General features: G+C 38.8%; 1 protein-coding gene and 1 pseudogene across 2 annotated transcripts in view; both read left to right on the forward strand.

Moving 5' to 3' along the window:
- The window catches only part of EDNRA (endothelin receptor type A), a 62,779-nt gene that overhangs the window by 24,724 nt on the left and 20,393 nt on the right, over nucleotides 1-17,662 (forward strand). The window contains exon 3 of one of the 2 annotated variants that reach the window (XM_055276080.2): nucleotides 15,282-15,409. The exons of the other annotated variant lie outside the window; for it this stretch is intronic. Coding sequence (XP_055132055.1) covers nucleotides 15,282-15,409 — 128 coding nt within the window. The remainder of the gene's footprint in view (nucleotides 1-15,281; nucleotides 15,410-17,662) is intronic. 2 annotated transcript variants of the gene reach the window in all.
- LOC129480392 (general transcription factor IIF subunit 2-like) lies at nucleotides 1,144-1,899 on the forward strand (annotated as a pseudogene).

The following is a 17,662-nucleotide window of genomic DNA, read 5'->3' on the forward strand; positions in this document are numbered from 1 at the left end:
AAACCTGGGAGGCAGAGGTTGCAGTGAGCCGAGATTGCACCACTGCATACCAGCCTGGGCAACAAAGTGAGACTCTGTCTCAAAAAAAAAAAAAAAAAAAAAAAAAAAAGGATTCATATCTAGAATATAGAGAATTCTCAAAACTCAGTGGTAAAAAAAATGAATAATCCAAATAGAAAACGGACAAAAGACATGTACAGAAATTTTACTGAAGGGTATATGCAGATGACAGATAGGCACACGAAAAGATGTTCAATATCATTAGCCATTAGGGAAAATCAAGTCAAACCACAGTGAGATATCACTACACCTTATCTGAATGGCTAAAATTTAAAAAAAAAAAAAAAAAAAAAAAGAGAGACAACACCTAATTCTGTCAAGGATGAAGAGAAACTGCTGGTGGAAACGGAATGTAGAGCCACTCTAGAAGAGAGTTTGGCAGTTTCTTTTTTCTTTTTTCTTTTTTCTTTTTTCTTTTTTTTTTTTTTTTTTTGGAGATGGAGTTGTGCTCTTGTTGCCAGGCTGGAGTGCAATGGCATGATCTAAGCTCACTGCAACCTCCACCTCCCAGGTTCAAGCAAGTCTCTCCTGCCTCAGCCTCCTGAGTAACTAGGATTGCAGGTGTGCAATACCATGCCCAGCTAATTTTTGTATTTTTAGTAAAGACGGGGTTTCACCATGTTAGTTAGGCTGGTCTCGAACCCCTGACCTCAGGCGATCCACCCACCTCAGCCTCCGATAGTGCTGTGATTACAGGCGTGAGCCACCCTGCCCCGACGGCAGTTTCTTTTTTTTTTTTTTTTTTTGAGACAGAGTCTCACTCTGTCGCCCAGGCTGGAGTGCAGTGGCGCTATCTCGGCTCACTGCAAGCTCCGCCTCCCGGGTTCGCGCCATTCTTCTGCCTCAGCCTCCCAAGTAGCTGGGACCACAGGTGCCTGCCACCACGCCCAGCTAATTTTTTGCATTCTTAGTAGAGATGGGGTTTCACCGTGTCAGCCAGGACGGTCTCAATCTCCTGACCTCGTGATCCGCCTGCCTCCCAAAGTGCTGGGATTTACAGGCGTGAGTGACCCGCCCGGCCAGCAGTTTCTTATAAAACTAAATATGCAATTACGATAAGACCCAGCAGTTGCACTCTTGAGCATGTATCCCAGAGAAGTGAAAATTACGTTCATGCAAAAACCTGTACATTGCTCTTTCCCCGGATTCCCAGTATCCTCGCAGGTTCCTGAATATTTGTCACAGCAAAGAGCTAAAGCCCCTGGAAGAGGTGAAGTTGGGAAACTGTGGATTGCCAAGACTCAAGGAAGGACTGAGGTGTCATTTACTTTGAAGATCTTGCAAAGATTCATGATATTGGCGGAAAAGCAGCTTCAGTCAGTGCTCATAAAGAACATCCATTTGTCTTGCAAAATGTTGGAGGCCGTATATGAACAATATTTTCTGAGAGCTCATCAGATAAGCTGTCTTTGGAAGGAATAGTGGTACAAAGAACTGAATGCCAACAGACTGCCAGTGAAAAGTACATGAGATTAAAAAGATTGCAAATAGAAGAATCTTCCAAACCTGTAAGGCTATCACAACAACTGGACAAAGTTGTAACAGCCAGTTTCGAACCTGTTGCTAATCAATACAATACTGAATATGAAAGGAAAGAGAAAGCAGATGGAAAACAAGCTCCAGCTAATAAACAACAAGTTTCAGACATGCTATTTTCAGCCTTTAGAAATATCAATATTATCATCTTAAGATTTGGTGGACATCGCAAAACAACCTGTGGTATACCTGAGGGAACTCTTAAAAGAAATTGGTCTTCAGAATGTAAAAGAGATCCACATAAACACGTGGGAGCTGAAACCAGAGTACAGACATCATCAAGGAGACGAAATGAGTGATTAAGATAGCTCCTAGCCAGCATGTTACTGAAACAACAGCAATGCTAAGCAAAACGCGTTGATACTGGAAGGCTTGAACACCGTATGTTAATAGGGGCTAAGTGGCAATACTTTCCTTTCTCTCGGTAAATTTTCTAAACCTATAACTATTGTAAAGTTTCTTCAGTGTTTTTTGAGGAGAAAGAACAAATTTATTTATAGACTTAACTTGTATTAAACCAGGTTATTCACAATGGGAATAAGGGTTGGAGGATTAAGAGGATTTCTCTTAAATATTAGCTTTTAGCATGTAAAATTAGGAAACGGTTTTTCAATGAGGACTCTCTGCCCTTGCTGTATCTCTGAGGAGCTGAGGTAGTGCAGAATCAAAGAGAATAGTACAGGAAGAGAAAAACAATCAACTACAGAAACTTTTAAAAGGAATAAAAAGCCAAAGTTCCTTATTTTGAGGGAAAAAAAAAAAAAAACCTGTACATTAACACTCACAGTAGTTTCACCTGTAATAGCCAAACCCTGGAGACAACTCAGATGTCCCTCAATGTGAGTGGTCAAACCAAACATGGTACATCCATACCAGAGACTACTACTCAGCAATGAAAAGAAACAAGTCATTGATACACACAACCATGTGGGTGAATCTCCAGAGAACCGTGCTGAGTGAAAAAAGCCAATCTCAAAAGATTGCATACTATATTACTCCATTTATATAACATTCTTGAAATGATAGAGTTATAGAGATGGATAACAGATTAATGGTTGCCAGGGGTTAGGATTGGGAAGGGGAGAGAAGGGAAATATGGGTAGAAGAGGACATCAAAAAGGGTCCTTGCGGTGATAAACCTGTTCTGTATCTTGACTTTGATTGATAAATACACAAACCTACGCATGTTACTCAATTGCATAGAGCTAAATGCACACAAATTAGTATATGTGAAACTGGGGAAATGACATTGGTAGATTATACCAACATCAAAAAAAATTGTGCCATTTCACATTCCTATTAGCTTTATATGAAGGTTTTAATTTCTCCACATCCTCACCCCAACACTTATTATTGTTAGTCTTTTTCATTACAGCCATTCAAATAGTGTATAGTGGTATCCCATGGTGGTTTTAACTAGCATTTCCTTAATGGCTAAGGATGTTGAGCATTTTCTATGTCCTTACCTACTTATATATCTGCTTTCTGAAATGTTCATTTAAATCTTTGCACATTTTTAATTAAGCATTTATTTTAGTTGTAGGAGTTCTTTACAGATTCTAGACAGAAGTCCTTCATCAGATGTATGATTTGCAAATATTTTTCCCAGTTAGCAGATTTGTTCTTATTTTCTTCATGCCTTTTGAAGAGCAAAAATTCTTTTTTTTTTTTTTTTTTGAGACAGAGTCTCGCTCTGTCACCCAGGCTGGAGTGCAGTGGCGCTATCTCGGCTCACTGCAAGCTCCGCCTCCCAGGTTCACGCCATTCTCCTGCCTCAGCCTCTCCGAGTAGCTGGGACTACGGGCGCCCACCACCATGTCCGGCTAATTTTTTGTGTTTTTAGTAGAGATGGGGTTTCACCGTGGTCTCAATCTCCTGACCTCGTGATCCGCCCACCTTGGCCTCCCAAAGTGCTGGGATTACAAGCGTGAGCCACTGCGCCCGGCCAAAAATTCTTTATTTTATTTATTTATTTTTTTGTTTGAGATGGAGTCTCGCTGTCACCCAGGCTGAAGTGCAGTGGGGCGATCTCCACTCACTGCAACCTTCGCCTCCCGGGTTCAAGCGATCCTCGTGCCTCAGCCTCCAGAGTAGCCGGGATTACAGGCATGCACCACTACGCCTGGCTAATTTTTGTATTTTTAGTAGAGACGGAGTTTCGCCATGTTGGCCAGGCTGGTCTCGAACCCCTGACCTCAGGTGATCCACCCACTTCGGCCTCCCAAAGCTCTGGGATTACAGGCATGAGCCACCACGCCCAGCCTGAAGAGCAAAAATTCTTATTTTGATCAAATCCGGTTTATCAAATTTTTCTTCTATGGATCATGCCCTAGCGTCCTATCTATGAAATTTTTGCCTAACCCAAGATCACAAAGAATTTCTCCTATGTTTTCTTCAAACAGTTTTAGAGGCTTAGCTCTTACATTCAGGTCTGTAATCTTTTCTGGTTAAATTTTAGTGTATGATATGAGGCAGGCATCTAAGTTATTTTTTTGCATATGGATACTCAGTTTTTCAACACCATTCTTTGAAGACTATTCTCATTAAATTGCCTTGGACCTTTATTAAAACTCAATTGACAATAAATATAAGAGCTTGTATTTGGACTTTCTTTCTGGTCCAGTGAGCTGTGTTCTATTGTTATGCCAATACCATCCTGTCTTAATTACCGGAGCTTTATATTAATAGTAAGTTTCTAAATAAGTACTATAAGTTCTCCTACTTTGCATTTTGTCAAAATTGTTTTGGCTATTCTAGATCCCTTATATTTTTATGTAAATTTTAAGATGAATTTGTTAGTTTCCTTGGATTTGGATAGGAATTGCATTGACCCTTTAGGTGAATTTGGGGAGAATTGCCATCTTAATAATATCAATTCTTCTTTTGTTAAATGTATTCTCAACTACTTTATTCTTTTTTGGTACAGTTTTGGATGGAATTTTTTTAAATTTTTTTAGATTTTTCATGGCTAGTATGCAGAAATGCAGTTGTTTTCTGCATATTGATCTTGTATCCTATGACTTTGTTCAAGTTCTATTTCTTTTGCACCATCAGCTTTCTTCCTGCAAATGTGTGATGGTGAAGAGTACAATGACCTTTAGGTAGTTTGGTACCACTGTCATGATTCATGCGAAGGCACCAGCAGTTTACCCACTATCCCTTTTGTACTAACAGTGCACATGTCAACCAGTGAAAAAAGGCAATAACCTCTGAGTGTTATTTTGATTTTGCAGAGCTCACAGAAGGTTCCCAGGGTTCCCCAGTGGTCTGCATACAACACTGAGAGAACCAGTGATCTAGATCAGGGGTCCTCAACCCCCAGGCTACAGACTAGTACCAGTTCATGGCCTGTTAGGAATCGCCCACACACCAGGAGGTGAGTGGCAGGCAAGCGAGTGAAGCTTCCTCTGTATTTACAGCTACTCCTCATCACTCGCATTACCTCCTGAGCTTTGCCTCCTGTCACATCAGCAGCAGCATCAGATTCTCATAGGAGTATGAACCCTATTGTGAACTGCACACACAAGGGATCTAGATTATGCATTCCTTATGAGAATCTAACGCCTAATGATCTGTCACTGTCTCCCATTAACCCTAGATGGGACCATCTAGTTGCAGGAAAACAAGCTGAGGGCTCCCACTGATTTTACATTATGGTGAGTTGTATAATTATTTTATTATATATTGCAATGTAATCATAATAGAAATAAAGTGCACAATAAATGTAATATGCTTGAATCATCCCAAAACCATCCTGCCCCCCCTGCTAGGTCCGTGTAAAAATTGTCTTCCACAAAACGGGTCCCTGGTACCAAAAAGGTTGGGAACCACTGACCTAGATGATCTCTAAGCTCCCATCCAAGTGTAAAATGCTATAATTTTTGAAACCTAAGATGAACAGTGTTGATCAGATTTGTCTTTACAAAATATACTTAAATGGCTGGTTTTCTTGGCAGTCAATATTTCTTAGGCAATTGCTGCGTGTAGAACAATGTATCTAGTCCTTTGAGAGAGATGGAAAGGAAATAGAACACTGGTCCTAATCTCAAGAAAATGGCAAAAGAAGGCTCTCTGGGTTTGCAGGTGTCTAGGAAAGGAGCCCAGTGTCACTGTAGGCTGATTGTATTAGACCTCAAATTTGTATATTTGTTGTTCTACTAAAAATAAACAAAATGCTTATAGTGGAGATACAATATATATCAAACTTCAAGACGAGAAGTAAAACTAGGTAAAAATCTATCATTCTAGGCTAGTACAACCTAATGTTATCTCATTTCCAAATGACCATAAGACATAAAGTAACATCAAACTAATTTTTATAACTTTTTCAAAAAGCTTTAATTTTACATTATTGTTTATAACAGACCCGTGGTTGGAAGCTTAAAATTGCCACTTAACTGATATTTTTTCTACATTTTATATATAACTCAAATTGTGTATACAATATGATGCTTACAGCTCACTGGGCAAATTTACTATGTATTTTAGCTTTTCCTTTGGGAGTAATGAAATAGTGTTCATATAGTCAAGGTAAATAAATAGTCTCAAGGCTTCAATCTGTGGGATTCCCCAAGTTCTGACATCCTTAATCTTTTTAGGTAGAAAAAAAGGGACTAAAGCACTCTTTCATGAGAAGAATGAAAAGAAATTGAGAAAGCAAAATTAATCATATACAGTACAGGGAAGGGTGCAGGTTAGTTTAGAGATAAATGGAGTTAATAATAGTTTCAGATAAACTAGTTACAGACTAGAGTTCTGATATGAAAATAATATACAATTTCAGAGCTGGCAGAGAATTCAGAGTATCTCGTTCTAGCCTAACATTTCTTCTTTGGCAGAGGAGGGAGCTAAATCTTCTAGATTTTTGACAGAGCTAGACTGGAAGCCAGCATTTCTAACTTCTCCTTCAGTATGTTCCATCCTTCCATCTCTGCATTCAATAGAACTTTTGTGGTTTTAATACTCTCGACACCACAAATTGCATTTCCCTAGAAGACAGCCTGGCTTCTAAAACTTTATAGTGAATTATTAAAATGTATGCCATTCTTATCTGAAGTTTCATAATATGATTAGTAAGCCAGCCATCCTGACTTCGTCTTCTATTTTGCTTTATGCCCCAATTATGAGTAATTGTGAAGTTTTATTTTCTAATGTATTTCTGTTGTTAAATATTCAAAATCACCTCAACCTTATTTACCATCAAGTCAGTGAGAGCATCAGCTTTATTCTACTTTATTCTTTTTTTCCCGGAACACACATATGGTATTATTTTGCTCATGCTGCATACCATATCTTTGTTGACTCATTGTTTCCATCTCCACTTAAGATAATTGTGACCACATGACACACTTTACAATAAAGAACTTAAGTTTCTTCAGAACTTATACATTAGATCATTAAATCAGCTGCATGTTTTCAAATATGCCATTTGTTTTCCCTTTTTCCTATTCATCATCACCTACATCACTGATAAGATTTTGGGATCCACTACCTAAATCTATATGTGAGGATCTCTGCTATTCTGTTTTATCTTGTTTTGTTCTGCTTTGGTTTTGCCTGCCTGTTTCTTTTAAATAGGCACTAGCATGTCTGACCATAGAGACTGATGATTAAAATCAACTATAAAACTTTTCCATTAGGTTTTGGGACTTATTATCTGTCCGGGTCAGAGCACCCCATTTCTGTGATGGGAGCTCTGACCCAGATACACAATAAGGCCCAAAACTGTGCTTGTATGTTGTTACGACAAAATGTAGGGCTCCACTCACAACACATGGAAAATCTTTTCTCCATTCCAGGAAAACCAAGTTTCTTTCTTTCTAGCATGAGTCTTCTCTCCATTATGAATTAAACCTTAAAGTATTGACACACACAATCAGCACAAACCTTGCAATTTCAATATTGAGGCTCTCTAATTTTTCTTCTTTAAAGTTCCATTCTTCTCTATCCAGTGATCCTTTGGTCGTATGCTTACAAAATAAGTAAAAGCCTCAAGTCCCTCACTTTTGGATTGGTACTCTTACAGCAAAGAGAGTTATTAAAAAGACATGTTCCTCTTGATTCCCAGCCTTCAGGTGACTGAGATTCTCAGGGGTGATAAGCCCATATCTTGGGTGAATAATCTGTCCTCGAAGGAAAAAATCTTCATGGCTCTGGAACTCTGGCTTTAAAAAGTTCTCTTTCTCCTTGTTTCCTCTCATCCACCTTGTTGTTATTAACATCTATGTATTTCAGATTCTAAAAAGTGAAGACCTCAGCAGAGACTGAAACACCGAATATTCAATAGTGAAAGATGTGGTTAGTGAGTAGCAACAATTCCATCTCTTTCCATCTAAATGCAGTTTAGCAAGAAGCAGTTCCTCAGAATCCATCTCCTACAGGAACTAACGTTTATGATTTGCTATAGATCAGGCCCTGCTGTAAGTGCTTTTCATGTATGAACCCATTTAGTACATCAACCATATGCATGGGCACTCTCTTTATCTGCAGTTTTCCATGAGGAACAGTTAACATGTCTAAGTCACGCCAGGGGACAAAGTCATCCGAGCCTGTTCTCTTTACTGTTAGGTCACACCACCCTCTTCTTCTGTGGAGTCCCCAGGGAAGATTGCTTAGAGCTTCTTGAGAAGCCCTTATTTCTGCTTATCTTCTAGGAATGAGTTCCTAGAGAGTGGGGTCTTTTGTTCTTGTGTGGCCTGCCACCACCCTGCACCTGGTGACCTGGACCATGGGTGACCATAACCATGAACCATCAATAGTTATGGCTCACACTTCCATATTCTGACTTCTGCCAAGCCCTTCCTCTGGACTCTCTCTTCTCTGGCCCACAGTAATCCTCTGTGGTAACTACCAGAACGATCTTCATTTTATAGAAGAGAAAACTAACAGGCACAGAGGTTAACGAGCACGCCAACGTCACAAGATCAGGAAGACAGCAGAGCTTAGGGTCAGTCTGCCCCAAGGAATCCAGCTTCAGGGCCCACGCTCGAGCTACTATGCCAAGCCAGCTGTCTTGATTAAAAGGAGGGCTTCTCCATCCCCCCAGCTCATGGAGGGCACCTAAGGCCAGAGTCAAAACCATTTATGGAATTTCTGCTCTACTCTGCATTTGTCATACATCCTGAATTCTTGCACTGGTCAGGAGGCAAGAAAAGCCTGTTCAAAGGAAAAAGTGTATGGATAGGGGATAGGGAGACGTCATAGCTTTTATGACATTTGTATGAATGCTCTGTCTCAATCCTGAAGCAATTAATGCATAACAGAAGAACAAAATCTATTATTGGTCACACACAGTGACTTATTTCGTAGTATCTGATTTGAGATCTGCAGTGGCCAGACAGCACGTTCTCATAAATGGCCTGTCCTGGGCATCACAAGCTTTATAATCATCTCAGTCTGTGCTGTTGGAAGATGTTTTTGTTTGCTACTGAGTCAACTAGGTACCAACTTTTACATCCCAGTCCCTCCGCCAGAAAGAGAGAAAAAAAAACCTCAGAACCTCAGTTTTTAAAGCCTGATACCTGGTCAGTCATGTCCAATTCTAAGTGACCCTATAATAATTCATATTGAAGGGAAGAGAAGGTTTTCCTTGCTTTGAGGTTTGCAGCTATTACAGACTGTGCTTGTAAATCCCTCATTCTTGTCTAGGACAGACAGGAGATAAAGGAGAGGAGAAGAATCCTTCGGCCTCACAGGATGGGGTGAGAGGAAAATTAGCACAAAGAAAAATATGCCACTAGTTTTATTTGTACCATTTTAAGATGCCATGACAATAACAAAAATACTGTATAAGTAATAGGATTAAGTAGCAGGGTATACTAACATCTGGAATGGATAAAGAGGCATAAGTTCATTTATATTTTCATGGTTGTGCATAAATGGTACATTTCAGTTTATGATTACAAATTATAGCAATTCAAAATAACGTTTGTGTGGTATATGTTCAGTCTGCAGGATTCTTTCATATGCATTAACCCATTTGAGCACCCCAAATGAGCATCATATCCTTGTGGCAGGTATGAGAACTACCCCCATTTAGCAAATACAGAAACACAGACTTACAACAGGGAACTGGCTTACCCAAGGTCACACAGTTAGCAACAGGTCAATCTCGTACTTGAACCTAAGTCTTATAGGTTCACAACCCATCTTGAATATAGGGGAGAACAGCCTTATTTTGTAGTGCTAAGCTGGTGAGGCCTGGGGCAGTAGAACATCTGTTACTGTACTGTGACTTTATGTGCTGATGTCTTTAGGAACTGATGTCTTCGGGTGAGAGTGTAAGGGGATACAGGCTACACGGCCCCAAACATTACGATTTTTTTTCTTTTTTTTTTTTTTGAGACAGAGTTTCACTCTTGTTGCCCAGGCTGGAGTACAATGGCATGATCTCGGCTCACTGCAACTTTTGCCTCCCAGGCTCAAGTGATTCTCCTGCCTCAGTCTCCCAAGTAGCTGGGATTATAGGCGCGTGCCACCACGCCTGGCTAATTTTTGTATTTTTAGTAGAGACAGGGTTTCATCACATTGGCCAGGCTGGTCTCGAACTCCTGGCCTCAAGTGATCAATCCACCTCAGCCTCCCAAAGTGCTGGGATTACAGGTGTGAGCCACCACACCCAGCCCAAGATCTTTTATGTCTTGTGACTATATTTTATACCTTTTTCTGCTCCTCTTGTTCCATTTGACTGTCAGCTGTCATTTTTGCTGACCATGGTGCCTCTAGAGCAGTGATCCTCAAAGTATGGTTGGTGAACCAGCAGCATCAGCATCACCTGAGAACTTGCTAGAAATGCAAATTCTCAGGCCCTGCCCCAGACCTACTGAATCAGAAACTCTGGGGATGGGGCCCAGCCATCTGTGTTTCAATGAGCCCTCCAGGTGATTCTGCAGCTGCTAAGTCTTGGGAGCTGCTGCTCCACAGCAACGATTCACAACCTTGGCTGTCCTTGGGAATCCCCTGGGAGCCTTAAAGACTACTAATGCTTATGTCCCCCTCCAAAGACTCTAATTTCATCGGTCTAGGACACAGTTTTTTAACCTCAGCACCAGTGATATTTGATTAGGGGGATGATTATTTGTTGGGGGTGTCTGTCCTGTACATTGCAAAATGTTTAGCAGCATCCTAAGCCTCTACCCCTAGATGCCAGTAGCACACCCACCCCCAGCTGTAATAACTAAAAATATCTCAGACATTGCCAAGTGTCCCCTGTGGTGGTGGGGGGAAGGGGGATGGCAAAATTGTCCCCTGGTGGATAAGCACTGGCCTAGGGTGATGGCCAAGTCACTGGGATATGGAAGAGCTCCCAAAATCATTCTAATATACAGGCAACACTGAGAACTATGCCTCTGGAGAGTCTCTATTAATGAACAGCTCTGGATGTGCAATGGGCTAGAGCACAATAAGAGCTAAGCTTTACACCACTGGGTGTAAAGTGAGAATCAGTCCCCCTCTGGTGAAGACTCAGGCAGTTTGCTGAGGACTAAAGCACATGAGCTTTAGGGCATAAATTTCACAACTGTTTGGCTCCTTACATTTTTGTTTACTTTCTGGTTGTCAGTATGTTCCAGAAAACTAATGTAAACAGATATGTTCCCCGTACTTAAGAGGTCCCAACCAAGTGAGATCTTGCATTGCACTAAATACAGTGGTGAATGTACATCCTGCATTTGGCTCTATCCATTCTACAAACAGGGTGCATATCAGTGTATCATACGGTACAAGTTCTTACCTAAATCTGTTTTTGACGGGTTAAAACATGCAGCCTGTCAATTTTATGATGTTGATTTTGATATAATCCAAATCAACCACACAAATGCAAAATTCCTATATTAATCTCTGCCATTTAGAAGCGCTTTCATTTTCAGGTGGGGATCAGGGGCTTTAATTATATTTCAACTATAAAAAAATCCCCTGAGTTAGAACAAAGGCATGTAAAATCCTGGCTCATCAGATTGCCTTCTGTGTCTCCGTGATTGTTTCTGTGGTGTTCTTCTGTGATCTGCTTGAGAAGAGGAGAACATGATGTGCATTTAGACCACGGGATGTGCCTCACTTCTGAGGGCCTGCCCTGCAGCTCTTAGGAAGGTGGGCAGTCTCATCACAGTCCAAAGTGAGATGTCTCCAAGCAAAGAGTAAATGGCAGCCTCTCTTCAGCCTAGGCTCTTAAATAGCACAGTATTCTCCCACTTCCTCAAACAACTCGATGGCAGGTTTCTTTCAACATAAAGAGTGGGAGCACTACTTTGAGATACTGATAAACAACTTTCATATAGAAAATAAATTTCAAAGTGAATGTGTTTTCAGGGCAAAATTGGTACTGTCTCATTTCAAACCATGAAAATATGATCTGATTTAATAGTTGGAGTCATCCATTCATCCAACAAATACTATGTGCTAGGTACTGTGTAATGTCCTTGGAAATTATAAATATGAGGGTGGCAAATTATAAATATTAGGATACATAGACTCTTTTGTAACAAAAATAAGCTATGACTGATCTGAGGTGCCTGATTAACCCTTTGAACCAATACGACTCGTCAGCTTGTCAGACTCTTTTGGGTTTTTTTGTTTTGTTTTTTTTTTTTTTCATTGAATGGACAGTAGCTTGTTAACATTAATGAAATCAGTGAGTTCTTTGCCATGGTCTAGGATGTATTCTCTTAAACAGTTACTTATTTATTCCTCTCCTAGTCTATTTCATTAACATGCTTTTAAAAATCAAAACTTTTTGATTAAGCAATAGAATTGCTCTCCAGAAAATTACTCCGGGAAAAAAAGATCATAATAGAGTACTAAAAGATTATTTCCATATGTTCCCACTTGTTTTCTTTTTGAAAAAAAAAAAAAAGCATATGCTTCTATGTACGTAGGATGTTTTCTGGAAGAAAACACACTTAGCAATTAACAGTGGTTGCCTTTGGGCAGGGAGTTTGGGGGCCTTGATTGGAAGGGAGACTTAACTTTTCATTAGATAAGCTTTTATACAGCTTAATTTTTACCATCTTATGTACTATATTTTTAATTTTAAGTGCTAGTAAATAACAGGATGCATTCCCAGTAGTCCTTCAGAAGCTCCAAGTGCTTCTGCTAAATAAGAGAAACTGATGAGCCCCACTGTTTGCCTCCATGAGGACTCTTGCTTCTGCTCCAGCAGAGCAAGCTGAAAGGAGATTTTGAATGTAGGACTGCTCCAACATTGGTTCCATGGAAGACATTAACAAGCAGGTTCTGCTTGAGGTTAGATAGTTAATGAGGGCCTCTTTGAGGAAGCCACATGGAACCAGAGAGGAAAAGGAAAAGAGGGGGATGTTGCCTATAGGCAGGGACCTAATTTCCTCCTAGCAGCCTTGGACACTTACTACCCACACATCCTTTCAGAATGAAGGAGATACAAGTTAGGGAAGTCTACACAGTCATTACACCTAATAATTTTCTCCAATGATTTCTTTCCTTCCCCTTTATCTATAATTCCCAAGGAGAATCAATGCTCATTCCTAGGAAAAGGAAAAAGAATACCACCAACAACACACCCATTTGTCTCAAAGAAAGACAATTCCATGATCTTTTTGCTTTGCACTGATTCCATGATGTCTTTCCTCTCTGTCCTTCTTTATGCCTAACCCTAACCTAATCCTAGTTAAAAGTTTAAGAAAGCATATAAAAGGAAAAAATGTAATTGAGATTGGAAGAATCTGAGAGAATCCATGATCATTTGTGGTTTTTCTGGATAATTTTCTTAGCACTTGCCACTGAGACCTTCACAGGATTTCAGAGTCTCCCTTATTAAGCAAGAACATCTTTTTCTTTTCTTTCATTGTTAGATGTGTAAATTGGGAAATCCATTCATGTGGATTATCAGGGTCCTCTTAATCTCTGGGAATGAACAAACAATTCAACCATTCCAGAGTATATCTCATAACTGTGCCTACGCTGTTTTAATTACATATCTGTGGTCTTTGAAGAATTATAATTCTGGGCCAGAATTCTAAATTCTTATTCTATAAAAAGTAGTTTTCAGGTTTTCTTGTTTTTATAGGGTGATTCATCCCAGAAATAGTGTTTTAAGTCTTCACTTGCACCAAGCATTAATAACCAGCAGTCAGCAATGGCATAATTATTTGTCAGCTTCATGAAAACCATAAGAAATGAAGGCAGTGTTTGTGCAAAGAGTTTTGCGGTTGTCCTTGGACAAAAGTTTATGAGGAAATTTTGAGAAGAGACCAATTGAGACTGTTTATAGTGAGATGAAGAAGAAACCAGAGGCACAACTGGATTGAAGAAAAAGTTTCTTTTCGAAAACTATTTAGAAGAAAGGGAAGTAATCTTGAAAACTAAAGAGGGAAAACTTCTATAATGAAGTTTTATAGGGTCTTAGCCAAAAATCAAAGAATGAGAGACTGCCCTGTGTAACCAAGTTCTCATTCTTTATCTACGGGCTACTGGTTTCCCAATCTCTTTCAAAGGACTCATGTTATGGATCACACTGACCATGAAATTAAACCTCACATCATCTTTTGGAAATAGTAGAAAAGAAATTCAAAGCTTAGCTTAGATTTACTATGGCAAAAAGAACTTTTCAAAAAAAAAGAAAAAGGAGTTTGTAAAGTTAGTAGGATACTGTTTCCTAGTGAGTTGAGTAAGTTTAAATTGAGTCACTAAACAAAAAATTAGAAAGGAAATCAATACGATTTTCACACTTGAAAAGGCATCATATGTTCAGCAGGAACTTCCTTCCCCTTTTTAGGTAGCTGAGCTATTATTTAAGCCCATGCTCCTAGTATAATACCTAATTAGACAAATACAGAGTACTGGTAGCTATTGTTATGTGCCTGCTACCCAGCACAGCCACTAGAGGGCGTCCACTCTTGCCTTACAAACAAGATTGGAAATTGTCAACATGGAAGAACAGATTTTTCTGCATATGATACCAACAGATCCAAGGTAACCACATTTTTCTGTATAGTAAGGGGAAGTTTGAGCCCACATAGGGAAAAGCCACTTACATCACATCTATTGAAGCACAGTCAGCCCCTTAAGCACAGAGGAAAATGTAAGTTCAAATTGGCTTTAGGTGTTAGCTAGCTGCCAAAATTAGTAGCTTCTACACCACTTTTTTTTTTCCAGTATTCTCCCTAACCTTTCATTCTTAATTTCAGAGATAATATAATCTGCCAATTCTGGTAGTTGAAATTATTTGCTTTACTCATGGTTTAGTAAGCACAGATAAAAAACCACTGTCTGCTTCTCAGCTGAGCTGTCTCCCAAAATCCCAAACTTTTGCTACTGTTTGAAAAGTAGGCAGCATGACTAGTTGATGTGAGATCAAAGGCACATCTCCTCTGTTATTAAAATGTATTATATAACCATAATATATTTAATATATAAGTATGTATTATAATATTAATACACTATATTAAGTATTATATATTAAATATATCACAATATATTCATGTTACTATATATTAATAATAATAAATTATATTGATATCTTTCCAGACTAAAAATTGCTGAGGCTTTAAAATCTGAAAGAAAAAAATAACAATAGTAATACTCTTTTGCTACAGTGCTAACTGGAAAGCACTGTGAATAAAATTGAGAAGTTGGGACACAAAACTACAACTGTAAGTGCCCAGATGCTCCATGCCAGCTCTACCATTTCTTACCACTGTGTCTCCTTCTTTCAGCTGCTGGCTGGGCGCTGGCCTTTTGATCACAATGACTTTGGCGTATTTCTTTGCAAGCTGTTCCCCTTTTTGCAGAAGTCCTCAGTGGGGATCACCGTCCTCAACCTCTGCGCTCTTAGTGTTGACAGGTAATGTGGTTCTTTCCCTTTGCTCTTTTGCTGGGCTTAGAAAAGCACTTTTCTCAAAAAAAAGAGAAGTCAAGAGAATTGGTGCCCAGGACAGCTGTTGATTAGCTTCAAGTGAATTAAAGCATTAACCATCTTGCCTTTGCTGTTTAGAATTGCCTTCCACATTTGCTGATTATTCGCCATCTTTGGCTCCGACAATTATGTACCTAGAGCATTTTATCAAGAATACCCATTTGACACCCTTTTGGCAATAAAGGGAAAATTAACATATTAGATGGAATAAACTTTGTCAAAAGGAGATTCCAGGATATGCAAATCCTATATTTCACCTGGTAAATTTATCATAAAAAAAGATACTGTTCAATTATATCTGTAATGTTTAATTGAGTGAGAGATAAGTGCACCATATTGCTATGTTCTTCTCCCTGCCTTTTTGAAAGACTGAAATGTTTCATAAGTTTTAAAAAGAGGGCAACACCAGAAGCATCCCTTTATCCAATTCCGAAAACTCCATCAAATGTCCTGAAGTCTTTCCAGAATCCGCACACATGATTGTTAAGCGTTCCCTAAAGAAGCCCTTCTGAATTCTTTCCAGAATCCGCACACATGATTGTTAAGCGTTCCCTAAAGAAGCCCTTCTGAATTCTGTGAACTTCTAGATGGTATTTTCTTTACCTTCTGGTTTTCATAGCAGCAATTATAAGAATGAAATTAGGAACTTTATAACACATCTGTGGTACTCTTTTATATTTACTATAATCTCACACAAGTGGTGTATAATGACCTATTTAATTAGCCTGCATACACTTTAGAAGAGGTTTTCATTCTAACTCATTCCCTGACAATCACTTTATCAGGGAACCTGAGTCTCATCATTATAGAAATAAAAGGCTCACTCTCCTAAAGAACATTAAAGCGTTTACAGATATTCTGTTATTTTACATTTATAATTGTTGTTAGGACAAAAATTGTTACTGTTAAAACATAAAAATGTGCCTTCAATCAGTAATTAGAAAATTAGAATGGTATCCTTGTTATAAATTTATGTCAGCTGGGCACGGTGCTCACACCTGTAATCCTAGCACTTTAGGAGGCCAAGGTGGGCTGATTGCTTGAGCCCAGGAGTTTGAAACTAGCCTGGGTAACACAGGAAAACCCCATCTCTACCAAAAATACAAAAAATTAGCTGGACATGGTGATGCATGCCTGTAGTCCCAGCTATTCAGGAGGCTAAGGTGGGAGAATCACCTGAGCCCAGGAATAAATAAATAAATGGCTATAACTGTGAAACACAAAATAAAAATGTATTATTAAAAATAAAACACAAAAAAAAACTTCATTAGTAATTTAAAATGCAATCATACCGTTGACAAAAATGTTCCCATTGCAATGGTAAACACAAAGATCAGAAATAATTTTATCATCTATTAATAAGACCCTTCAGTCATTTGTAGGAAAGTCTAGGGTCTCTTTGGGTTACATCTACATTATATTAGATGTTAAAGGCTGCTGCATAAAAACACTTACATACCATAGGTGGCCACTGTATAATCTCCACTTGACTAAATAGATCATGGTACCTTAGACCATAAAAAGCTGAATAAACACTTATGATGTGGATTTGATTCACTAATAAATTCTCACTCTGATGTTCCCACTCCCAGCATCCCAACATCATTTCTTCTTTCATTCAAAGTGTTATATTATCTAAAAATTAAAAGCATTAAATTGCACCTATTACATTGCTAATACAAGTAAAATTTTTCCTGTATTCATCAAGCTGCATATCATCAAGTTACATTTCTTTCAGAGATGTAACCATGTATTTTCGTTATAATATCTAATTAAATTTTTTAGTTACAACTCTAAAATTCATGTAGAGAAAAGAAATGGGAAAATAATCATGACATTTTGAAAAAAGAACAATGTGTCCTACACACGTTCTTCCTATATGATTTTTCTTTTTATTAAAATACAGGGTCTTGCTCTGTCACCCGGACTAGAATGCAGTGGCCTATGTGGTCATTTTAAATGCTATAAAGCTACAGTGTTTTAAACAATGTAATGCAAACCCATGAACACACTGACAAATCAGTGGGAAAACTCAACTCAGGTGCTGGAATACACAAGAATGTATTAATAATATAGGCTGAAATCACTTTGAATATAATCGGGGGAGGAAAGATTTATCAATAAATAATGCTATTTAGCCATCTGAGGGAAAAAACCTGTTAAAGTCTTCTGTACATATCA

Source organism: Symphalangus syndactylus, chromosome 4, assembly GCF_028878055.3.
Source record: "Symphalangus syndactylus isolate Jambi chromosome 4, NHGRI_mSymSyn1-v2.1_pri, whole genome shotgun sequence".
Lineage (NCBI taxonomy): Eukaryota > Metazoa > Chordata > Mammalia > Primates > Hylobatidae > Symphalangus > Symphalangus syndactylus.